General features: G+C 33.7%; 10 protein-coding genes and 1 non-coding gene across 11 annotated transcripts; 4 read left to right on the top strand and 7 right to left on the bottom strand.

Annotated features, from left to right (window-relative positions):
• Positions 1-196: 196 nt before the first annotated feature.
• Positions 197-1,112, top strand: PPL_03264 (uncharacterized protein; the record flags this gene model as incomplete). The annotated part of the gene is made up of 2 exons (XM_020574234.1): positions 197-209; positions 412-1,112. 2 exons carry the CDS (start codon positions 197-199, stop codon positions 1,110-1,112), a joined length of 714 nt encoding a protein of 237 aa, XP_020436306.1.
• A 100-nt stretch (positions 1,113-1,212) lies between these two features.
• PPL_03263 (uncharacterized protein) lies at positions 1,213-3,225 on the bottom strand (the record flags this gene model as incomplete). Its single annotated transcript, XM_020574233.1, has 3 exons — positions 1,213-2,320; positions 2,438-2,632; positions 2,720-3,225. 3 exons carry the CDS (start codon positions 3,223-3,225, stop codon positions 1,213-1,215), a joined length of 1,809 nt encoding a protein of 602 aa, XP_020436305.1.
• Positions 3,226-3,859: 634 nt separating this feature from the next.
• Positions 3,860-5,741, top strand: PPL_03262 (uncharacterized protein; the record flags this gene model as incomplete). Its single annotated transcript, XM_020574232.1, has 2 exons — positions 3,860-3,970; positions 4,299-5,741. 2 exons carry the CDS (start codon positions 3,860-3,862, stop codon positions 5,739-5,741), a joined length of 1,554 nt encoding a protein of 517 aa, XP_020436304.1.
• A 1,088-nt stretch (positions 5,742-6,829) lies between these two features.
• Positions 6,830-8,583, top strand: PPL_03261 (uncharacterized protein; the record flags this gene model as incomplete). Its single annotated transcript, XM_020574231.1, has 4 exons — positions 6,830-6,871; positions 7,559-7,654; positions 7,763-8,019; positions 8,115-8,583. 4 exons carry the CDS (start codon positions 6,830-6,832, stop codon positions 8,581-8,583), a joined length of 864 nt encoding a protein of 287 aa, XP_020436303.1.
• A 503-nt stretch (positions 8,584-9,086) lies between these two features.
• Positions 9,087-10,800, top strand: aif (NAD(P)/FAD-dependent oxidoreductase; the record flags this gene model as incomplete). Its single annotated transcript, XM_020574230.1, has 2 exons — positions 9,087-9,719; positions 9,781-10,800. The coding sequence occupies 2 exons, from the start codon at positions 9,087-9,089 to the stop codon at positions 10,798-10,800; spliced, it is 1,653 nt and encodes a 550-aa protein (XP_020436302.1).
• A 272-nt stretch (positions 10,801-11,072) lies between these two features.
• PPL_03259 (uncharacterized protein) lies at positions 11,073-13,788 on the bottom strand (the record flags this gene model as incomplete). Its single annotated transcript, XM_020574229.1, has 3 exons — positions 11,073-11,256; positions 11,332-12,145; positions 13,785-13,788. 3 exons carry the CDS (start codon positions 13,786-13,788, stop codon positions 11,073-11,075), a joined length of 1,002 nt encoding a protein of 333 aa, XP_020436301.1.
• Positions 13,789-14,295: 507 nt separating this feature from the next.
• PPL_03258 (uncharacterized protein) lies at positions 14,296-15,366 on the bottom strand (the record flags this gene model as incomplete). The annotated part of the gene is made up of 1 exon (XM_020574228.1): positions 14,296-15,366. The coding sequence occupies one exon, from the start codon at positions 15,364-15,366 to the stop codon at positions 14,296-14,298; it is 1,071 nt and encodes a 356-aa protein (XP_020436300.1).
• A 1,345-nt stretch (positions 15,367-16,711) lies between these two features.
• On the bottom strand, positions 16,712-21,351 carry PPL_03257 (GTPase domain-containing protein; the record flags this gene model as incomplete). Its single annotated transcript, XM_020574227.1, has 3 exons — positions 16,712-17,026; positions 17,588-21,082; positions 21,151-21,351. 3 exons carry the CDS (start codon positions 21,349-21,351, stop codon positions 16,712-16,714), a joined length of 4,011 nt encoding a protein of 1,336 aa, XP_020436299.1.
• Positions 21,352-21,755: 404 nt separating this feature from the next.
• On the bottom strand, positions 21,756-23,963 carry PPL_03256 (uncharacterized protein; the record flags this gene model as incomplete). Its single annotated transcript, XM_020574226.1, has 1 exon — positions 21,756-23,963. One exon carries the CDS (start codon positions 23,961-23,963, stop codon positions 21,756-21,758), a length of 2,208 nt encoding a protein of 735 aa, XP_020436298.1.
• A 254-nt stretch (positions 23,964-24,217) lies between these two features.
• PPL_03255 (uncharacterized protein) lies at positions 24,218-24,478 on the bottom strand (the record flags this gene model as incomplete). Its single annotated transcript, XM_020574225.1, has 1 exon — positions 24,218-24,478. One exon carries the CDS (start codon positions 24,476-24,478, stop codon positions 24,218-24,220), a length of 261 nt encoding a protein of 86 aa, XP_020436297.1.
• A 397-nt stretch (positions 24,479-24,875) lies between these two features.
• Positions 24,876-24,948, bottom strand: PPL_03254. The gene has a single exon. It is a non-coding gene; the product is annotated as a tRNA-Val (tRNA).
• Positions 24,949-25,828: the final 880 nt, after the last annotated feature.

Below are 25,828 nucleotides of genomic sequence, written 5' to 3'. Positions count from 1 at the left end.
CTAATTTGTTTAATTATTATTAGATGTTTGGTTTAATTGATAATAATTCTTGAAAAAAAATAACAACCAGGGTAAAATAAAAAAAAATCCTAAAAACCTGAAAAACAAACAAACAAATAATTTTATTTTATAATTATTATTATTATTATGTGCATGCACATGAGGCACTTGCACGCACCAATTCTTTAAAGTAAAAATGAAAAAAGCTGGTGCACTTTTTCTCATAATAAAAACATCATCATGATAAATAAATATGTTGTTTTATTATTTGTATTATATGTAAATTTTATTAAATGTAACATACGTATGTATTTTAAGGCGTTTAGTTTGTATTGATTGTATTAAGCTTTTCATATTAATTAATTAATTAATTAATTTTTTTTGCTGCAAATATTACTTACTTATCAATAGAAACAATTGATAACGTATATGATCATAATGGATTCACTTATTTAGTGGGTCAATTTCAATTCTACGGTGATGAACCTCCTGCAATCCGCACGAACTACATCGACTATTACACCTTAGGTGTGTCATCGGTTAGGATTTCCGACACGAAGCTTAAGATTGAACTGCAATATTTCTCTGCCCCTACGAACACCTGTGTTCAAACGTATTTACCTTCTTACTCGAATATCTATTGCTACCTTCATTTCTATGGTGGCGACAACAGCAATAGCAATAGCAATAGCATGAGCAGCAGTAGTTCATTGGATGATCTTTATACTCCACCCTATGAACACAAAGCAAAACCAGAGATACCCACTGTATACATAGTACTCTCTTCAACATCTTCATTTGTTTCGCTGATTATAGCGTTTATCGTGATACAACAGTATCGGGATCTCTCACAATACAGTTTGATATCGATCCATAATGATACGGCAGACGATGAAGATGAAGAAGACGTCGAAGAACCATACAACTTTAGGGCGCATGACGAAGATGACCATAACAATTTATTGGAACCTTCAAACTATCATAAGAAATATTACAACAATAAGCAATATAATTTAATCAACAACAATGTCAATAATAACAACAACAACAACAACAACATTAACAAAAAAGCAATGGATGATGACGATGATGATATTACATCTTTTATATAATATCTAATTAAAAAGACTTGCGTTATTATTTTATTTTAGTTGTTTATTTGTTTGTTTTGTTGTTGTTGTTGTTGTTGTTAAATTAGATAGTGTATTAGTTTTATTTATGTACAATAATTTCATTGAGATTACCATCTTGATTGATTAGATAACAACGTGATTGATAGTTTTGTGGGCTAGATAGTTGAGTTTGACCTTGTTGGATAGGTGGTCTCTTTCCAGGCACGGAAGTGGAAATCAACCTACATCCCATTCCAACCTTTTCAAATACGACTCTTGATTTATGTTTCATTCCCCAAACCTCTAGATAACCTCTTCTACCAATATAAATTGCTAAATAAGTTCTATAATGATTTACACCAACTTTCTTTTTCATCATTTTCGCTGGTATGAAATCTTCCAATGTCATAAAACTATCATTATTATTACTATTACTACTATTATTATCTTTATCTACATTATTATCATTACTATCCTCTTCTTCTTCTTCATCATCATCATCTTCATTTGATAATTGATTTATCCAACCACATTGACAATCACGATAACCTTTCCACATTCTAACAATCAAACTATTTACAATGTCAACTAATAGTACACGACCTAGATTATCGGTGGCAACTGCGTACCGACCACTTGGATCCATCAACAAACTCTTTAGTTCTCGCTTCTCATCGATTAACGACCATCTTACTTGCAGCGGAGATGGATTCTCAATCTTTGATTCCTGTTGTTTTGCGTTGGCTTCTTGTTGTTGCTGCTGTTGCTGCTGTTGTGATTGTTGACTTCCACCCCACCAATTCTTGGCGAATGAATAGACGGCGTTCGTAAGCTTAGCGGCAACCGAAGATACCAGTGCCACTGCAACAGTGAAAGAACTACCGCTGTCATCCGACGGATAGTAGTATGCGAGCATCGGGTCCGATCCCGCGACTATTAGTCGCGTCATGGCATGCTCACTGGTTCCATACGGAAGAGCACGGAATGGCGATCCCAAGAATGGCCCGGCAAAACTGAAATCGTTGGCCACATCGATAGAACCGAGTGACCACTTTCTGAAATCCAGCTTGGTTTGTGCTGCCGATGCAGTGTCACCGCGTTGCACCTGCTGATAGCACACCGCCAAAACACCACTCAGACTACCGCCAGCCATCGAAGCAACAATATTACCTGGATACAATATACTAACTTCTTGCATTACATATCTCCTATATATATATATATATATATAACAATAGTAATTAATCAACATGTTGGTGTTTGCTAACAAACTAAAACAAAACAATCATCAGTCTATCAAACAATCAATCTATCAAACAACATACTCTTGACTTGAAGTGAGAATCGGTGTCATTTTAACTTTAATCTTTTGAATGGGTGCTTTGTGAAACAATTGGGAGAGTAAGAGATTACCGTGGAGTGAGAATATTCTGAGATGTCCAGATGTATAGCCAATGGCAATCGCTTGTTCCAATTGTGGATTTGAAAGTGTTAATATTGAAATAGCTGTAATTCTATCACTATATATATTGTGTTATTATTGATGAGTTAATAAGCAAGATACTAAAATGAATCATGATTTGTTTTTTCTTGCTATTATACAATACATTTGACCTGATTGATGATCCAATGTAATAGAAGTTCTCCATTGTGATTGATCATGTGCTCTTTTCACTAGGACAATCGCTAGTCCCGTTCCGACACCGCCAGTTCCACCGCCACCAACGACCATCATCGATCCATCGGCAGTGATAGCAACCGACAATTGATCTAACCAACTCGATGTTTTATTGTGTTGCGATGGCGAAGGAGAGGGTGATGGTGAAGGCGAAGGCGAAGTTGAAACAATGGTTGGTGAAGTTGACATTGCATCTTCATATTGTTCTTCTTCTTCCTCATCTTCTTCCATCTCTTCATTACCACTTTCATCATTGGTATCACTATTATCGTTTGATCTTATTGATGATTGTGATTGTTGTGACTGTAATATCTGTGATTGTGTCATATCATCCTGTTGTTGTTGCTGTTGTTGCTCATCCAAACCAAGATGATTTAAAACCAATCTTATAGTTGAAATATCTAGATTACCTCTCGATTTTAATACACTATCCATTTTTAAAATTTAAACTAGCTCCAACCCGATCAATACTTCATCTAAAATATATAAAATTAATAAATGTAAAAATAAAAAAAACAATATCAAAAATAGAAATAAATTAAACATTTCATTTGCAATGTGTGGTGATGGTGTGATTGTAACGTTGTCTATTTTTTTCAAATTAAATGATGTATTAATCAATCAATTATCAAATGCTTTTACAGATCAGTTGTAAATAATTAAACAACTAACTATATTTGGAATAAATAATATCAAATTTTATTTTTTTTTTATCAAAATAATCTATAAAATACAAAAATTAATTAATATGGACATTGAAACTAATAAATAAGCACAATGAAATGTGAACAGATAATTTTAAATTGAAAAAATTTTATATCTTCACAGATAATTTTAATTTTATTAGCGCAAAACAAAAAGCACCAGGTCGAAAATTCTTTTGAATCCTAAAAAAAAATATTTTTTTTTTACCAGTGTCATTTTTCTAATTTGGTGGTTTTTTTTTCACTCCTCTTTTTTTTTTTATTTAGTTTGTTTTTTTAAACATTTTCAATAACTATCGATTTTTAGATTTATTTATATATATTTCATTATTTTTCGATATTATATTACTATATAGATAAATAAAATGAAGCAATTCATTTATATTTTATTGTTGGCTATCACATTAAGTGTTGTCAAATCAGAAATTGAATTCTTTACCAGAAGATCCGCTGATATCATCATCGAATCTCCAACTGTATGATATCTAATCTATCTTTTAACATGTTATTCTTATTCATCATCTATGTAGATCAAAACAAATCATAAACAGTTATAGATAACAACCAATACAATACAATCATCATATAATACAAAACAGATATATAAATACAGGAAGACAAAAAAAAAAAAAAAAAACAATAATAATAACAATTATCAGAACTAATGTTCAACAATCAATAACAATAGAAATAGCATTTAAACAAAACAAATAATAATCAATTAACATAGATAGATAGATGATGAAAATAATAATTATGAAAAAATGAAAAATTTCTAACAATTTTATTATTTTTATATTTTAGTTTAATCAAAATTCATTACTTTATTTGAAGGGAAATGTATTTAATAGTGCATCATTATCAAATTTGAAGGACACTCAAATCAGTGCCTTGATTTCACATGTTATGGGTACACTCCCAATGGGAGACAGCGACCGTGAGGGTTTCCCAACCATCTCACTCTTTAACAAGCCAAAGCTCAACTTGCTTCTCGCAATGGACAGCGTCGCCGCTACCGATTTGGAGAAGATGAAGTTTGTCTCTGGTGACGCCATCACCATCGAGAAGTCATACTACCCAATGGACTCTGTCGCCGAGATGGCCACCATCTTTAGCGGTGTCACTCCAGCCGTTCACGGTGTCGTCGGTTCTCACTGGGAGACTCCATCCGGTGAGCGTATGAACGCCTACCAAAAGAAGGGTATCTCACTCGCCGCCAACTTGGCCGACGTCATCACCGAGACCTACAACGGAAAGTCATTGATCATCTCTGCCTCCTCGAAGGCCGGTTTGGCTGGTTCCACTGCCGTCCACCAACAGGTCGCCAAGAAGATCCCAGCCGGTAACTACCACGCCGTCTACAACGGTGCCTACACCATGCAGTCGATCTACGCCAACAACAACTACGACGACGAATTCAAGTTGGACTTGAACGACGTCGAGCGTATCCTCTACTCCAAGGAGTTCAAGCAATTCATCTTGCCATCGGGATGGGCTGTTAGCCGTGCTCAAGACAAGTTGACCTTCACCAAGGGTAGCCAATCCATCGAGATCGACATCGACGTCGAAATCGTTTTCTTGACCGAACTTGCTTCACTCTTCAACATCGTCAAGCAAGTCTCTGGTAAGAACGCCTTTGACGGTGCCGTTGCCGACTCTGTTCCAGACATGATCTCCTTCTCGTTCGGTGCCATCTCAAGCATCGACAGATCGAGCGCTTTCTACCCATTGGCTCTCCAACTCGTCGACCAAGCCATGTCCTCTGCCTACCAACAACTCTCTGGTTTGTATGGTGGTCGTGTCGCCTGTGAGATCGTCGTATTGCCACCAGCTGCCGCCGCCACCGACTCCAAGTTGATGGAGCAAGTCGTCGACATTGTCGGAGACCACGTCATCGGAACTCCAGCTCTCCCATCGATCTACTTGAAGTACACCTCCAAGACTCAACGTGACGACCTCTGCGCTCAATTGCAAGAGTCACTCGAATCTGCCGACTACAAGGTCTTCTGTGTTCCACATCAAATCGAGATGATCAATGTTGGTAACGCCTCTTCATCATCCGAAGGTACCAGTAACAATACTATGGCCGATTCTCAACAAACTGCTGCCTTCCAAATCTTCCTCTTCTTGCCAATCGTCTTGGTCTTGTTTGTCATCTTTGGTGCACTCATGATGATGAAGATCTCATTCGATGCCAATCAAAACGATACCTTATTGTTCAGATCAACCAAGAGACTTGCTCATTAAAAATGTTTCAAAAAAAAAACAATCAAGCAACAATAACAATATCATTGTATTTATTAATAAAATAATTTTTCAAAAAAAAAAAAGAACATTATTAATATTTTGCAACAAACAAACATATAACTTTTTTTTCTTTATTAAAAACAGCCTTAAATTCAGCTAGTGTGTGATTATGTGAGTTCGATTTATATTTTGATCAAACATTGTGGTGGTTCAATTTACAAATAATGTGTTATTTTGGTGATTAATTTAAAAGAAAGTGTTTGATACACCTTAAAGATTGAAATCTAGCTATTTTATTTTTTCTCTGATTTGTATGTAAAAATTTACAAATTTGTTAATCTACAATTTTGTTTGAAGATAGTTAGAGAAATAATACTAATCTTTGACTATCTTTACGATTCATATTTTATTTGCTACACATTTTATTTGTTATGTTTGAATTGTTTTATGTTGATTTGATTTGAGGTGGTGGAGTTTGCATAATCAAATATCAATGTTTTGGTGATTAACTAGTGAATTTAACAATATTCAAAATGATTTCAAGTCATACATGAAAAGATATAAATTCTATAAACAAAATAAAATCAAAGATTCAGAATTTACAAATATTAATAAAAGACGAGTAAGACCAAACAAAATTTTTTTTTTGTTTGAAAATTCATGTTCCAACTATTTTTAGTCGCAAAATCTCGAAATTTGAGATCCTATCTTTTTGATTGGAATTTCAATCAAAACTAAGTATAGTGACCTCATATCAATATATTGATCACTAACGTTGCAACTATTATTGGGGAACCTACAATAAAGTCTATCAAAATGACAGTCTATTTGGAAATACCGAAAACATTGACCTTAATAGGAAGGTTTTGATGGTTGATCAAAAAATTCGAGATATCTTCTACACGATATCAATTAAATTTAATTTATTCAATTTAATTTAATGTGATATTGAATTTCATTTGCACCAAATAAAGTATCTGAAAAAACGAGAGAATAAATATATACTTTCCTAAATGAAATCATTAACGGTTCGTTTGTGTCTTTTTATAAATCAATCAATTAAATTTTGATTTTCGTTTTTAAAAAAAATGAATAAAAACATAAATCCAGTAGAATCCGGTACTTTCTTTGTAAGCAAATACAATATATCAATCTTTTAATGATGTGTTTGTTTTTTTCTTTTTAAAATTGTTTAATTTGGTTTTTTTTTTTTTGATTTTGGTTTTTTAATTGAAGGGATGGGTGTGGGTTGTTGTTGTGTGAATTGTGTTTAATAATTGATTGATTGAATGCAGCATGATTAAAATGATCAATAGTCAAAGAACAATATTATGTTGATCAGGTAATGGTGCCACAACTGCAAAGCAAAATACACACTAAAATATTAATGATTATTTACGGGGTAGATTAGTTATGTTTTGTTTTTTTTTTGGATAAAGCTTTTTTATTTCATCAGTAAAAGTAGTGCTACTTTAGGCTCCCACCTACAAACTAACTCTTGAAATTAAATATCCAAAAATAAGAGATGGCTATAATCACCATTCTTACCTTCCTTAGTTAGTTGGTAGGTGATTGAATACCCCAACTCACACACAACCAAACAGAGTTAGATACACATCAAAGAAAAAACAAACAAAAATAAATTTTAAATAAAATAAGTAAGAGTTTGTAAATTTAGAAAACTATATATAACTAGATTTGGGGAAGAGCGATTTAAAACAAAATAAAACGAACAACAACAACTAATTTCAAATCATAAAAAAATAGTTTCTACTCTTATTTATATTTATTTATATATAACTTCATACTTATAAAAGAAAATGTCTGATCACGTAAAGGATTTCTCTGATGTTGATAATAACAGTCCATTGTCCTTAATTAAATATTTGAAAAGAGTCAACAAGCATCCAGCTGTAAGTTCTAAAAAAACAAACAAACAACATTTGGCGATTGTAAACACTTTGGGAAACTAATTCGTTCGTTTTTTTTTAACTCCAATCTTTTTAATCAAATATCAATAGACCGCCAACATTACTAGAAAGACCAAGGAAGAATTGACATTGGGAGAAGGTGACAAGATTATTGACTTTGGTTGCGGATATGGAAAGGATTTAAAGAGTTTCTTGAATAGAGTTGGTCCAAACGGTGAGGTAACTGGTATTGATAACAGTACAGCAATGATTGACTATGCCAAGAAGAAGTTTGGTGACCGTCCAACCGTCAAATTACATGTTTTCTCTGCTGAAAAAGTTGATTTGCCATCAAATTATTATGATGTGTAGGTATTTGTTTGCTAGTCAAACGTTTTAATAGTATCTATTTTGTTTGTTTATTAAATATTAACATCAATTGATATATATATTAAATATACAGTGCAAGATGTGAAAGATTATTACAACATGTTCCAAATCCAGTTGCCGTTATCGATGAGATGATCAGAGTGACAAAGGATGGAGGTATGGTAGCCATTTCCGATACCGATTGGACCAGCTCCAAGATCTACTGTCCAGAGCGTCTGAGAGATGTTACCGATCGTATTTTGAATACCAAGTTCAACTGTCACCCGGGTGTTGCCAACGAGTTGTTCTCTTTGGTCAATCCAAAGTTGAAGAATACCAAGGTCAGAGGATACATGATTCAAGCTACCTCGTGGGAGTTTGCCAAGGTAGTCACACTCGACCTGAGAGCAAAGCGTGCATTGGATCTCAAAGTCATCACCCAAGAGGAATACAACGACTGGGTCGAAACCATGAAAGATTTAGATAGAAAAGGTCAATTCTATCATAGCATCGATTACGTCTCTGTTTGTGGTGTCGTAAAGAAAACTCAATCAAACTTATAAGTAATAATCAATAATAATAACAACATATATCACACAAAAAAAAACATACAACCAACAAGATATTTTCCAACAAACCAAAACAACAACAACAACTTGTAATTAAACTTTCACTCGATCAATCACTTTTTAGTTTTTCCAATTCCAAACAATCGTCACTTCATATATATATAGAAATATACATACTTTAATTAATCAATGTATATAAATAAAATTAAGATTAAGTTATCAAAAGCAATTTAGTAGTAGTTTATTTATTCTTTTAACTTTTAAAAGGGTTTGTGTGTGTTTTTTGGGCAACTTAAAGATGATGTGTGTTGCAAAACTACGCTTTTTTTAAGTTAAAAATAAAAATTTAAAAAAAAATAAAGAGAAGATGATAGAAGCATTGGGTTGAACTTCTCCTGATTAATAAATCATTAATTTAAAATTTTATTGTTTAAAAAAAAAAGTTACTTTTAATATTGTTTGTATTTAATTAAACAAATAAAAGTAAAAAATAAAATATGTTTGGTTCAATAGTTAGAAATACTTTGACAAAAAGTAAAAATGTTGTAAATTTAACAAAGTTTAATCAAAACAATGGTAGATCATCATTATCCTCATCTTCCATTAAATATTATAGTTCAAATAATCAAAATAGATTGAACAATAATAATAATTTTAATGGAAACAACAATAGCAATAAGAATAATAATAGAAATAGTAGTTGGATGTTTGGTGCTGGTGCTGCTGCAGTTGCTGCCACTGCATTGTTGGGTTCGATCTTATCGTTGGAAGAGCAAAACAAAGATACTACTACTACAGAGAAGAAAGAAAAGATCGCCAGACCAGAGGATGATTTGAATATAGAGAAGTTCAAGTATGTCATTATCGGTGGTGGTACCGCTGCCTATTATGCCGTCGATAAGATATTGGAGCACGATAAACAAGCAACTATCTTGATGATCTCAAAGGAGTATGAGGTTCCATACCAACGTCCACCACTCTCAAAGAATCTCTGGGCCAACAAGGATGAGAACGTCAAGGAGACACTCGAGTACTCTGACTGGTCCGGTGCCAAATCCAAACTTCTTTACGAACCAGAGTCGGTCTACGGTAACGAAGTACTTCAATTCATTAGAAACAAGAGAGTGGTCGTAAGTAATTAAGCAAAAGAAAAAGAAAGGAATAGAAAGATTAACTAATAGTTATGTTTAGGATATTCATTTGGATGGTAAAGTTATTCTTTTGAATGATGGTACTTTGGTTGCCTATGAAAAGTGTTTGATTGCCACTGGTGGAGAACCAAGAAAGTTCAATTACTCTGCTTCCGATGATCCAAGAATCACTACCTATCGTACTGTCGATGACTTTAGAAAGTTGCACGATGTTGTCCACGACGACAAGGTCAAGCATGTCACAGTGATCGGTGGTGGATTCCTCGGTAGTGAAATCACCTGTGCCATCAACGATAATCTCAAGGATAAGGTAAAGATCACTCAGGTGTTCCCAGAGAATGGTGTCCTACCATTGATATTCCCAGACTACTTGAGCAAGTACGCCACCGACAAGGTCAAAGCCAGTGGAGTGGACGTGCTCGAAGGTCGTCTCGTTAAGGACATCTCCAAGAACAACGATAAACTCAAGGTTCAACTCGACAATGGTTCATCGATTGACACTGACCACGTTGTCGTTGCCGTCGGTATCATTCCAAACACCGACATTGCCAAGTCGACATCGTTGGAGGTCGACCCGGTCAACGGTGGATACGTTGTCAACGCCGAGTTGCAAGCCAGATCCAATGTCTACGTTGCCGGTGACGTTGCCAGTTTCTACGATTACAACCTCGGTGTGCGTAGACGTGTAGAGCACCACGATCACGCCAAGGCAACCGGTGAGTTGGCTGGTAAGAACATGGCTGGTTCCGCCGACCCTTACACCTATCTCCCATTCTTCTGGAGTGATTTGACTGACCACATCGGTTTCGAAGCAGTCGGTAACACCGATGCCAAACTCAAGACCTACGCAGTCTGGGAGAAACAAAAGACTGACGACGCCGACAAATTCAGCAAGGGTATCATCTACTACTTGAACGACAAGAGCAAGGTAGTCGGTGTTCTCACCTTTAGAAACTATGGAAAGATGGACAAGGCACGTGAGCTTATCACCAAGGGTAAACCAATTACCAACTTGGAAGATCTCCAACATGCTATTTCACTTGAGGATGAGCATCATTAGATAGATTGGTCAAACATATTTAAAATTTAATCATTATTAATAATAATAATAAACTTTTTTTATATTTAAACAAAACTAAAACTATGCTTATTTATTTATTAAAAAAAAAATAATTTATAAATTACAAACGTTTATTTATATATGTGTATTTTTAAAAAGAAAACTAAAAATTATAACCTATGAGAAAGATGTATACTCATAGTTTTTATCGATATTTGTGAATTGGTTTCTATTTATATGTATGATATTGAACTGTTATACATTATCGTTGTTTATGGTGTACATCCAACAGTGTTTAGAATATTTTGACATTGTCCAGTGGCTGTATTGCATGTATCGAATGTACATCGGTTGTTATCATTACAATCTTTCTTGATATGAGCACAACTTTGAGTACTTGAATCACATACATCAAGAGTACATGGATTACCATCGTCACATGCTGGTGATGAAGCACTAAAAAAAGTAATAATAACGACCAGTTAGTTTCAATTAATTGTATTACTATTATGTTATTTCAGAAGTACTTACGTGCATCCTTGAATTGGATCACATGACCAAATAGTACAGAAGGTGTTGGTTGCACATGTTTTAAGTGAGTATTGACATTGGTTGGAAGTTGTATTGAAAGTATCGATTGTGCATAGATTGTTGTCGTCACAACTGCTGGCACTGGCACGGTGAATGCAGCCAACACTTGGTTGACATGAATCAATGGTATTCGAGTTACCATCGTCACAATTCACTGGACTATTGATACAGTTACCATTGGCAGAGTTGCATTGGTCGATAGTACAGAGATTGTTGTCATCACACTTGTTGTTTGGTGTAAAGTAGCAACCGGTCGATGGCGAGCAGAAATCGTTGGTGCATGGATTGTTATCGTTGCAAGTGATATTGACAAAGGTGCATCCACTGGTTGGCGAGCATCCGTCAGCAGTGCATGCATTGTAGTCGTTGCAAGCGGTTGGTTTCTGACAGCACTTGTTGTTCTGTGTGAAATAGGTGATGCATGGGTTGGTGTTTGGTGTTGGGCAAGCCGAGCTATTCAAACAAAAGAACGGTGTGTAGACACAGCCAGTCTTTGGATCGCAACTATCTATGGTATTGGCATTTCCATCGTTACAAGTGACAGCGGTTCTAACTACACCCGTCAAATAGTTACAGGTATCGATAGTACACTTGTTGTTGTCGTCCAAATCAATTTGATTCTTAAAACAACCACCTACGAATGGACACGAATCTTTGTAGCATTTGTCTCTGCTGTTGCATGTTGACGCACAATAATTTATTGGAGCACTACCACCACCAGCAATCGTACCAATTGAACCAATAGAAAGTTGAGCTGGATGAAATCAAAACATAAAAGAAGAATAGAAAAAAAAAGAAATTTCTATTAATAGGTTTTTTTTTTTTTTTGAAATTGATCAAAGGACCACTTTCCATACCATTTACATTATTGTAAAAGATAAAAATGAAAATTATCATCAAAAGGACTCTAGTCAGATAATTATTTATATTATTTGAAAACATTTTTTTTTTATTAATAAATATTTATTATAATAATAATTATTAATAATTTATAGAATATATAATTTAAAATGATATTTATAATTTATAATTTATAATTTTATATTTATATGATGTGGAATTCTATAAAATATATTTGTTGTTATTTTTAATGAATAGAATGATCATTTTAAATTCCTTTAAATAAGGATTTTTTCTTAAATGTGATTTATTATATTTTTTTTAATTTATTGATCCTTTAGAATTAAAACTGTAGACTTCCTATGCACCTTTGTTGTGTTTATGCATTAAAGCTACTATCACTTTTAAAATAAAACATTTTGTTATTTTCAAATTTCAATGGAAAATTAGAGATAAAATTAGATAGATGAAGATAAAAAGATCAACCATCCAACTTCACATTCATCCCTCTTGCACACTTTATCACTTCATCACTTCATCGATGGTAAGGATTAAAACTCGATCAATCAAACAAAGCAAAGCAAACAAAATAAAAAAAAACACACACAACCAAATCCATCATCACCCAATTACTAAACCCTTTTTCTTTTTCTTTTCCACTTGTTTATTTACTTTTATCTAACTTTCTTTTTCTCTCGAAAAATTAACACGCACCTATACAGCGGTGCCACTACACCAACATATAATTAAAACTATTGTATATATTTTTTTTAATTTATATTTGGTGCGAGTTTTTTAAAGGTTGATCTCGTTTGCCCAACTTATTTTTAGGATTTGGTATTTCAATATTAATAATGATGATAGGATGTGATATTAACTACCCTAACTATTCTTTTTTTTATTTATTCTTTTAAAGGCAAAATAATTTATATTTACTGAACACTTCCAACAGTGTGTTGTTCTCTGTGAAATCACAAATGAAATCCTTCAAAACAAATATATCTTTTTTTTTTTTTGCTTTTTAATTTATTTTTTTGTGTTAAAGTAAAAGTCAGACTAACACTTGTGAACTCCCCTATTTACGAAAAACCACATCTACCTGATCGTAATCGAGACTAAAAACAAAGATTTAAAAAATTAAAACAAAATCGATCAACACATAGTGTGAAATATGTGTAGTGTTTAAACTAAACATCAAATTAAATAGTTCACTTTTGTTCACATCTTCATTGCCCCATTTAACACCAAGAAAGAAAATAATAATTAATAAATCAAATCACTGGATTGGTGTTTTTAAATTGATTGAATTTCGCAATTGATTGATATTCTGTTTGAAATTTTATATATTAATTGATTCATATTATAAAGTTGAATTAGCTGTTCAAGAATCAAAATATCAAGAAGTGGATAATTTACATTAAAAATTTTTTAGAATAAGTTTTTTCTTTTCAATACTTTAATCAAAATAAAAAATCAACTATCCAGAAGATAAATAATTAGATAGATTTTATTTCATACAAAGTTACCACTAGGTAACAGATGTGTTTACTTACACATTTGTAAAGTAGCTACTTTTGACCAATTATGTTCTCAGATTCTGTAGGATAGTATTCGATTCAAAAAGTGTTTATTTACTATGCTGCTTATACGACGGAATCTTTAATTGTGTGGCGTAATCATCAACAGCAAGCCAACTCATCAATAAAAATCAATATTTTGATACTATACATTGTAATCACCACACAATCACAATTAAATAGAGCTCCCAATGCAATTTAAACAGTGTTGGTTTCAAATTTGCAAGGATTCAAAAGATTTTTATTGGTGAAAAATAAATTTTTACCTCTTTTGGGTAATTTTTTGTAGTGATGAATTCATTTATTTCATGTATGGGTAAGTTTTTTTTTTTGTGATTGTTTAATTATTTATAAAGATGTTGATAGAATTGAGAAGTTTATAGTATTTTTTTTTTTTAAATTTAAAAGAAAAATGAAAGATATTTTTGTTTTTTTTTGATTGATTGATTGATTATTTTGTTTTATTTTTATTTTTTTTAAGATTCTTTTAGAGAGAAGCAAGTGGTGTATCTCTTAATAAAGTTAGAATACCGTAATCTCTTGGGTCATTGTATACTGGAACAACTTGTTTCTTTTGTTGAAGGAAATTCCATTCCTCTTCGGAACTGGTGTAGATGATATGTGCGAAATCGAGGGTCTTGATCGATCGGAACAATGGGAAGTGCTTTCTGATTGGATCAAACTCTGAGAAACCAGCAAACAAAAAGTTGACTCCTTGTTGGTGTTGGTGATTGTTGACGTGTTTCAAAAGTTGTTCAAAGACAAAGTCACCATGCTCACCCATTGAGTAGCACGAGAAGAGTTGTCTGTGGGACTTATCGGCGGAACCGCTACTCAAGTTGAAAATCAAATCGGAATTCCAAACACTGATGGAGGCCTCGGAAACAGTGTCACCATGACGCATTTGGGCAAAGTAGGTACCGGCGATGTACTTTTGGTTGTAGCTGAGGAGTTCATTGAAATCCTGTGGAATGAAGTTCCAGTGACCAAAGGCGGCTTGCCATCTCTCGGCGATGAACTTGTTATCCTTCTCCTCCCAGATTTGCATTTCACAACCGTGTGGCAATGGCTCGAGTGGAATCATGTGATCGGATGGCCAGGCATACTGGAATTGGTCACAGAAATAACGGAAACCAACATTCATACATCCTTTGAATGAAGGACTGTCTGGCTTTTTGAGGACTGAGGCAGAGATTACAGCATCGTTGGAATGGGTTTTGTTGATCATGTCTCTCAACAAAATGGTGAACAAACCGTGACGTCTAAAGTCCGGATGGACACTGTAGTCAAAGGTGTAGACAATGGTTTTATTGTAACCATTGATCTTTTGGTCTTTGATGTTGCAACTGTAGGAACCGGCAACTCTTTTGGATTCTTTATCGTAGGCATGAATGGTCTCGTGCTTTGGTGTCAAAGATGGACGAATTTGGTAGGATCTTGGATGGGAGTAGGCAATAATTTTTTTATTATCAACAACTGGTGGTAATCTTGGAATTGATCTATTACCCTTTTCAGTGTTTTGATTGATAATTTTAGATAAAACGAAATTGGATTCCATTTTTTTTTTTGTTTTTTTTTAATTATTGTATAAAAATAAGATTAATAAAAATAATAATAGATAAAGGTTAATATATAAAAAATATATAGATAAAGGTAGATAAATTAATTTTTAAAAAAAAATTAATTTTTGGGGAAAAACTATATAAGTAAGTATTATATAGTAAAGGGGAAAAACGATAATAGTAAAAGGGGAAAAACAATAATTATAATATCATAGAGATATAAAATTAATTGTGAAGGGGGAAAAAATATTTATATATCTAAAAAAGAAATATAAATATTGGAAATCGATTTATATACAAATAATTGTAAAAAAAAAGGAATAGATAATACTATTCTTGTGTGTGTATGTATTTGTTTAAGTTGTGGAAGAAAACGAATGATCTCTAAAATATGGCTCGAGCCTTTTTATAGAGTGTTGAAAAAGCCATCACAGCAGTGTGGGTTCTAGTTGTGTGGCTGTAGAATTGTATCTCCAAAAATCCAGTAACCATACATTTTAAAAACAAATTAAAATTTCCCATTGCTTTTTTATTCGCTTATCACAGATCTAACCGGAAACGAATGATAATTTTCTTCATAACCAAAAGCGGTATCACATTTTCTCTAGCCATAGAACAAAAACGAAATGATGGTTGATCGAAAAAACGAATCATAAACAATTCATTAGTTAATACTTGTTGAATGGGGTAGAAAATATAAGGAATGCATACTCTTGTTTAAATTAATGGGCTATACAACTGTGTTAAAAACAATATATTGTTGTTTTTGATTTTGTCTGACTGTCGTCTTTGATTTTAAAATAAAATAAAAACATCCATTTACAATGAAATATGATATCAAAATATTTGGTAGTCCTTGTCTACCCCAATATACTCTGGTTGTTATTGTCATGACCATTTATTTTTTTCAAATGCATCATCTAAAAAATAATATGACTTTTTTTGTAAAAACAAAAAAATAGTTTTTGACGATTCCATTTTTAGCACTTGAGAAATTTAATTTTGATAGAAACGCACGTGGGATCAATCAAAATGATATTTTTGTTTTTTTTTTGTCAATATGATCTTCAAAATAGAGTTGTCGTTTTTATTTATTTTTTTGGTTGCGAAGCAAGTCTTTAAAAAATATTTTAAAATAAAAATTATTGTTGTTAATTTTATTTCGATTATTATTGCTTTTGCAAACATAAATAACTTGATTTTTGATAAAGTCAATTGTTTGTTTTTTCGGTTTTTCATATTCATTGATATTTTAGAGATTTGCAGGGTAAAGAAAAAAATATGTGGCGGCTCCCCAATCCAAAACACCTACGCTTCCACATCCAAAAGCTAGCTACGTGTTCACAAGTAGATTGTCTTTAAGGGGATTTTTGAATTCAATTCCTCACTGTAGGTCCTCCACACCAGAATTTCTTTTTCAGAAAGCCATTTGAGGCTTGCAAAGATTTCTCCTATGATTTCTCTAATATCGATTGCCAAATGGAGGAATGAGGGAGACTTTCTTGAAATAAAGCGGGCATCATCCTCAAGTTCCTCCTTGAATTCGAAAACTCGACAAAGTCTCTTTAGTTGTTCATTTGTCATTGATTTTCTATCTATCACTGTTGGAATAAGGTAGTCATCTTTATGTAATCTCTCTCTAAGAGGTTGAGTCATCTGTGTTAAAAAGATTTTTATTAGTATACAAAATATAGACAAGATATTTATTTTTTTAAATAAAATGATATCAAGATATGTGGTTTTCATTACAAGATAATTCATGTGAAAAAGAAAATGAGATCTTTTAAATTTCATGGTTACATTACATTATTATTCATGAATCCAATCGAAATCCACACGCAAAACATCCACAAATGTAAAAAATCTTTGCAGTTCTTGACTTGATCATTTTTTGTTTTTTTTTTTTGTCAAAATCATAAATGCAAATATTGATTGCCTACATGATAATCTGATTTTTCTTTAAAATTGATGTGATAGATTGTTGGAGTAGATATGCTTTGCACATATGATTAAAAATTTTATAGACAAAATTTAGACAACAAAATTTAGACAAACAAAAATCTCCCCATTTTTTGTTGTTGACTGGACATCATTCAAACCTTATATATCTATTTTTTTGTCTCTTATAAAAATAACAAACACATTTGATAACAACAAACAAAAATATCTATTTCCAACATGTTGTTGATAAAAATAATGAAAAATAATAATAATTACCTTTTTCCAGTGATTTGAAATCTTTTTGACAAGTTCATCAGTTACTGCTGTTGTGGGTGACTCTTTGTTGAATTCACTGTCGATACTGAGTTCTCTATACCATTCGTCTATTTTGTTGATGCATATGATTATCGGGCGCTGAGGGGATGCCTGTCTGAATTGACGAATCAATTCAAATGTTTCTATGGAGCTGATGCTAGACATGTTGAGCATAACCATGCAAATGCCAGGTGTTGCCAGTGCAATGTCAGCAATTGATTTTATGATTGGATCGCAAGTGACTAACTGTGGAATATCTGTAGAAGTGGTGGTAGTAGTAGTTGTTGTTCCACTGCTTGGACAATCGATTACATGAACATTGGTGTTACCAGCCATATGATAGAAACCTGGGATGGTAGTGGTGTGTCCTTCACCATAGTGCAATCCAACTCCATCGATATGACTACAAGGTATTCCAAATACTTTCTCTATGGCAGTGGATTTACCAACAGACTTTACTCCGGCAACTACTATACGCGGTACTGCCAACTCTAGACGGAGTTCGTGTATCAACATGGTATGGTAGAGTGAAAGTATTCTCTCTGGCTTTGAAGTCGACCACTGGTAGTCTGATAGTTGATGATCGAACGATCGCAACAGGAATCCACGTTGTTTAAAGTGTTTGTATAGTGCCATCTCTGTCATAAAATCTTTGGTTAGATCAAGACCACTGGGAAGCGAATCGATCTTGAAACTCTTGATAAGAGTATTCTTGATGGTTGCGTAGTCTTTGGGCGTTGATCCGAGCAGTCGTTCGATCAATCCATCTGGGAATTGTGTAGGTTCCTCTCGGAAGCTTATAAAGAGATCGAGTATGCTTCGTTGTCTCTCAAAGTCGTTGGTTACACTACTCCAACTGCGAATGGCGGTCTGTGGCTGTTTAGAGAGTGCCAGTATTCTCGGCTCGGTGCATACGGTCATATTTACACTTGGGAACTGGAGGTCTTTGTCACGGAGTTGTAGATCTCTGAGTTCACCTATAGATACACCGAGATGTTGTGCATTGGCAAAGGCAGATGCAAGCTGTTCATCGGTTAGCTTTGATAGAATATCAAGACAGAGCTTCTTGGTTTCTTCACTCTTGGAACGTACTGCCTGACAAACTAAATAGTGGCATGGCACAGTCGACAAGAATCTATCCAACAACCTGTGAAGTCTACGCGAGTCATGAGTGTCACTCAAGATGAACATCCACAGTGAAGAGTTGAGTAGATCTCTTAGTGATTTAGATCCAACCGTACATAGCAGATCCGATATTATATAATTTACAACCTGTACATTGAATAAATCATCTACATAATCTTTAAATATAGTTAAATATTTAACTTTTATCTTTGGTTGTTGTTGTTGTTGTAGCTGTTGTTGTTGTTGTAATGAATTTTCATTTGATTGTTGTGATTGTTGTTGTGTTATTATATCAGAGAAATCTGCTATCTTATTATATATCATCTCTATACAATTGATATGTCTAATATTAACTGATACAGTTGGTAGTCTACCTGGTAGACCAGCTGCACCAATAAAGCTGACGTACGGACCTTCGATCTTAACGACTACACCATTCTCTGGTACAACAATAACGGTTACATTATCGATTCTAGGTTGACAATCGAGAGGTACCACGTTATCTAGTGTTGTATAGTTGTTACGTGTAATGTTGGTCGATGATATCTGATTGATATAGTTGGCAATCAAATGATTACTTATCGATTCTTGAATTCGTTCGTCACTCATCTCCTTTGAAAGAGCATTGGTTATCAGTTTCTCTAGTTTGGCAGCATCTTTTGAAACCCATGACTTTAGTGATTGATATCCTTTGGTTGCAGTTTGATCACCTATCAAATGATAGATACCAAGTAGACTAAGTTGTGACAATGCTTTAATCTGCTTTGTCGATGTCTCTGAGAAGAGATGTAATGTATCTTTTGTGATGGTTGTTGACAATGTTGTATTATAAAATAATCTTTGTAATGTTGATCTAACTAATTGACCAACTGAATCTTGTAATGATGTAGTAGTTGTAGTTGTAGATGTATTATTATTATTATTGTTATTTGTTGTTGATTTTTGTTGTATTTGTAATGATGTAAGTGTGTTTAGAAGGTTGGGTATTGGATCGTTGACACTGACTACGTTGTGTATCTGTTGTTCATAGATGTTGGACGGTCGGTAGTCGAAAGCTACTAGCGGTGCACCAAAGACGATGCATAGTAGACGAGTACGAAGTAGATCACGTGATATATATGGTTCAAATAGCATTCGTAATGCCAGTACTACTGCGATGGCACCGCCAACACTGTGTCCTGTTATCACAAGGTTACTACCTTTTTGAATCCATTTAAAGAGCTGAACCAATGGGAATGATTCAGTTTGACTAAAATAATATTGATTGACGAATCCGATATTCGAGAAACTTCTGAATATCTGTTGTTGCTGTTGTTGTTGCTGCTGTTGTTGCAATGACTCTGGCATTTGCTGTGGCATTTCGTAGACCTGCGATTGCTGATTATCATATTGCTGTCGTTGTTGCTGTTGTTGAAGTTGATCTATGATGATCTCTGGTATGCATTTGAACGATATGTAGTAGGTCTTTCTCGAGCGGAACGAACCGATCTTTGAGCCTGGAATCGGTAGTCGTGAAGCCAGAAGAAAAGGTTGTACCAACTTGATAGACGATCGTTTGTCAACGATAAAAGTATCACCACTAATACAACTGTTGATGGTATGTTTATACTTGTTGTCCAATGCATTGAGGTAGCCGATTGGATTGCTCTGGTAGCATGCACTCGACAGATAAAGACAGTTGTCGACTTCGTATTTCCAATCGTCCTCGTTGGTATACTCCAAAGAGGAATCGGAACCTCCAAACGAACTATTGAATTTGACTTGAGAGCTTGGCGATGACGGTGAAAACGGTGTGGCCATTGAAGAGGCCAGTGTGGGAATGAGTTTTGGTGAGGAAATGTTGGCGGGTGACAACGAAGGTTGGAATGAAATATCGAGGAATGGATCGAGGATGACGCGATATTGGTTGGTGTGTTTGGCTAGTCGCCAGCGGCGACGCTTGTCGTTCTTGGCTATCGAGGCGTCACCGTAGATCACCGGTTGTTCAAACTGACTGTCGTGCACCTCAATGCACAGTTTCTCACCGGCGGTCCATATACTGTAGAGCTGTACCAATGCATCGATTTCCAATGCACCTGGAAACAGAGTTTCGCATATCGCCAGAACAAAGTCATCCCAACACCTTATGTTTAGTTCGGGTTGTATAACATTTGCACTCCTCAAATGCTTTTCAAAATCCACTGGTTGACCACCACCTAAAAACTGTTCATCCAAATAATCACTAACCCTATATCGGAGTTGTTGAAAACATCTTGGAATCAATGTGATATTTTCAGATATTTCCGACAAAAAATATATTATACAATGATAAAAACAATTTGGAAATGATCCCTATTTCAAATAATTAATAAAGAATATTAATACCAATGTAAATTAAACCAATGTTAAATTTTACTTACTTTTGAAATCAACTTTTCATTTCTAAAGGTTGATTCAAAATCTTTCCAACTTTCAATCTTTTTTCTTTCACTAATAAGATTACTTTCAAATTTATTTTTATTGTTATTATTTTCGCTGTTATTATTGATTTCCAACGATGATGATGGTGGTGATGATGATGTTGTAGTTGCTATCGATTCCGATTCAGAATCAATTGACATATTTAAATAAATAAGATATAACAATTCTAAAAAAAAAAACACAATCGATAAATATACAAATAAAACAAAGATTGTTTGTTTTACTATTTTTTTCTTTTTGTTTAATTAATCAACAACAATGGTTATTTATTGTTGATGATTTGATGTAGTCCGTTCCCCACCCAATACCAACTAAAATAATCATCATCAAAATTAAAAAAAGAAAAAAGATTTTTCAAAACATTGAAAAACACAAAAAGATCTCTTTGCTTTGGGAAGCGGAGCACAAAACAAAAAAAAAAATAAAAAAAACCAAAACACCGATCAAAAAAAAAATCGTAAGATAGCACTAGTTTGAAAGGTCAAAAAAGATTTACGATCAATATTTATTTTTATTAAAATTTTTTTATTTATTTATTATTTTTTTAATTATCAATTAAATTATATTTTGATTTCTTTTTAGCTGATATGATAATTCTTTCGGTCAGTTCAAGTGTAGCATCATGACTAATTGCATAGGTTAACATTGGTATAGCGAATTTACTGTTTAATAAACTCTTTAGATTCTGTTCTGTGAACATTGATCGCCAAATTTGTTGTGCTCTATCGATTGATACAACATTCTCTATTAAATATTTGAATATCTCTAGTTGTCCTGATGTTATTGATTCCTTGGTGATCTCATGTAGCGTTGTTGTTGTTTCCATTTCTTGTTGACAATGATTGATATAATATTTAATGATATCCAATCTACCAAATTGAATGATCGATGTCATATGCTCAGATATATTGATTGTACTATCTCTGTATTGCTCTTTACAGTATTCCAATAATGAGAATTGACCATTTACCAAAAGATGATATACTAATTTACTTAAAAGTTGATTGTTACTGGACAGATGATGGTCGATCATTTGCAAAACACCAATATCTCCTACCAATGCAACTGTTTCAATGGATTTCTCCAAAATCTTTGAATCTATTGAAATGATATAACTTATATATTGATATTTCAATGACTTGATGGCTGAATCCAGTAATGCGCTCAAATGGTTACATCCTATTTCTTTTGTAACTATTGTTTTGAAATGTTCTATTTGATCCGAATAGTAAGTAACATCCACCAAATAGTTGAAAAGAAATGAGTCACTTGCTACTCCTAGTTGCATCGATAAAGTCATGAGATAATTTACATATTCAGTGTTCATCGATCGTATATTCAATGATGAATCTCTATTAATGTGTTGAAGCGACGGATCGATTCTATGACAAAGTGTTAACTTTTCCAAAGAGCTAATGGATAGAGATTGAGTAGATAGCGCATCGAATTGCGAAGCAATAGTATCATAACCATATTGTTCAACAAAGATGTTGAATATATTGTCATCTTGATTTTTAAAACTTTCAATTACCCATGTCTTGACGAAATGATAGTTATAACTTGAAAGTGAAATTTCTCTTGCCAATTTCACTTGTTCCAATGTACCATATTTGACAAAATGGTTGCACTGATGACTTGGTGATAAACCAAGGCCAAGAACAATCGGTAATCCAACCAAACCACTACTTTTAATGAGTTTGATACAAAAATCCTGATAGACATTCATTTCGAAAATCGGACGATATCTTGTTAGTGTTTTAACCAAAGCTTTGAATAGCAAGACATAGAATTCAAATGATTCTTGATGATCCAAAACACTTTGTTCCAACTTGATATTAAATCGTTTCAATGTTTCCAACGATTCAGAGAGTGATTGTTTTATCTCTTTCTTCATCGTATCCAATGGTAATCCTTTTGCTATTTTATCAAGTACCTTCAAGTGATACTCTGAACACTCTAAACTTTGAAATAGATGTTCAATGAATTGATCACTGAATTCAAACGGTGGAAACATCTTTTGAATCACTTGTAGTCCATTGACTTTAACTAGCAGCTCCTTTGAAACCTTGTATCGATTGCTTTGCAGTAATAGCAATTTGATTGGGTAGAGTGTATTATCATTGGGTGAAGCATCTAATATCTCGTATAGATAATCGAAATTCTCCAACTTTGAAATGTTATCTAAAAGTAATTTGGATTTAGACCCCGGAGAGAGATCTCCCATCGCTTCACCATTATCTTTACAAACATGTTTAACTAGATAGTTGTAGATCTCGAATTGAAGACACTGCCAAGCATGATGTGCTATACTTATTTTAACGGTTTGTCTACTCTGAATGACAGGATAACTTTGTTGTGCAAACAGCTTCACTCGCTCAAGATGACCACTCTCCACTGCACAAAACAATAGATCTTCATTGACAAACATCCATTGCTTCAACTGATAGATCGATTCAAATAGCTGGTCAGAGATCAACGATGATTTTACCAGTGTTCTAATACAATCATTAGTGATGCTGATGCTACCCGATTTAATACGATCTAAAATCAAAGAGTAATAACCGACATCTAATAACTCTGATAACTTTTGATAATGATATGATCTACATCTCCAACCTGTTTGTTGTACTTTAGCATTTAATGATAGATGTTGTGGATTATTTGGTAATATCGAATAGGTTGGTAATGATAATATTATCTTTTTAAATAGATATTTATTTGTAAGGACATTATGTATTGGTGCTGTATTCATTTCTTATAAATAAAACTATTTTTTTTTTTTTTTGGTTATTTTTTTTTTTTTTTTGCAAAAAAAAATTTGTTCACTCATAATCAGTCAACAAATTGCCTGTATTGATATTAACCTGCTATTTCGTGTTTAATATTATATTATATATACATTCCCACACAGGCCGTGAGAAATAGCCAATAAAATATTATTATTATTATTATATTATTATTATTATTATTGTTTATAGTTATTATTGATTAATAAGTTGAGTAGTATTAGGATAGAATGGATCTAACAGTAGTTGCGTGTTGATGAACAACAGTATAAAGTGGTGGCACATAGTTGGAAGGATTTAGATTCCAATCAGATTTAAATTTACGTGTTATTGCAGAGCAATCGACAGTGATTCCTTGGGAGATAGAATTAGCGATTGTGAAGTTAAGCTTGTGGTAATTGGCATCGATTAATTTGGTATAATGGGTGACTGCTCTTTTGACGGTATTTTCCAGCTTGTAATGGGTACCATCACTAAACATTTCACAGGACAGCGCCTGCCATAACGAATGTACGATAGCAGCAGTAAGGTGGGTGAAGTGGACAGTAGTACGAATAGGACCGTCGAACTTGATACACGAGTGCTTCCAATTACGAAGTCTATAGTTACAGTACTTGTGGTATATGTTTGATAAAGGAAAGGAACTGCTGTGAAACTACATTCCTGCATTTGAAGAAGAAATGCTCATGAGGGTTGCAGAGTTCAGCGAAGGTGTCACCACAGAACTCACAGACATGACCAGTGCCCTTGTGGTTGATCCAGCTTTTAAAATGATATAGATGCACTTCATCAAGCAATGACACTTATTTTAAAACCCATTATTTACAAGTCGGGAAATTTTGGAAATACCCGCAAGCGGTTCTTTTGAATTATAAATTTGTTTCTGCTGAGGATTGAACTCAGGACCCTATCCGTGTGAAGGATATGTGATAACCACTACACTACAGAAACTTGTTGTGAGTTTTTATGGCAGATATAAGTTATTTCAATTGTGAAAAAGAATACGAATAGATATCCAATTATCAAATAGATTTCCTACGTCTCAAAGTGGTATTAACCCCAGTGGTCCACCATGTTGCTAAGTTGGTGCCCTACAGATTCGTTATACTACAGTATTTAAGTCGTCGCTCTTACAGTAGCTCTTTAGCCAGTAGTCTTTCACTCAAACAAATAACTTATAATCAATAATTATCTTTGTTTTACTTATAATTATCTTATTTACTTTTATTAAAATATAATCGAACTGCTATAACATCACATTTGGCTACACCTGAAGATTGATTCTGACCATTACCGGTTCAACCTGTCTCTTGCATACAATACGTATACACAGTGTAGAGCAGGGTTATACATATGTAGATAAACAGTGCCAGCTTGAAGTAATTCAACGGCATTCTATATCTTGATCCATGGTCTTGGGCAGCGTATTCACAACCTTTTCTTTGAAAGCTTGATCCAAAGTTTCGTAGAAGGCAGCCAACAACTCTCTCGCCGAAACATCCGGTAATTTAGATGCCAACGATTTGACGTTCTGAACATGGCATCGGAGGTAGGAGCAGTGGTCATTCGCAGCATCTTTAGCCGATCTAGTTACGATCCATATATATCTCCGAAGACCTTTTCCAATTCTTTCATCACGGCACTAACAGTAGAGCAACTCACTATCGATCTCAAAGCCAGACCGATAACGTGCGGAGCGATGTACTCTATTGGTGGCAACTGCGTTTTCTTCTCGATGTCCCTGGCCAGCTTCCTTCTTGACAAGAACTTTCTCGGCATAACACAGGAACTCTGCAAATGACAGCTGAGAACCAGCCTCCCTAGAAAATAA

Source organism: Heterostelium album (genome assembly GCF_000004825.1).
Source record: "Heterostelium album PN500 unplaced genomic scaffold PPL_scaffold3, whole genome shotgun sequence".
NCBI lineage: Eukaryota > Evosea > Eumycetozoa > Acytosteliales > Acytosteliaceae > Heterostelium > Heterostelium album.
The sequence above is the reverse complement of the archived record's forward strand: the minus strand, read 5'-3'. Positions and strand labels throughout refer to the sequence as shown.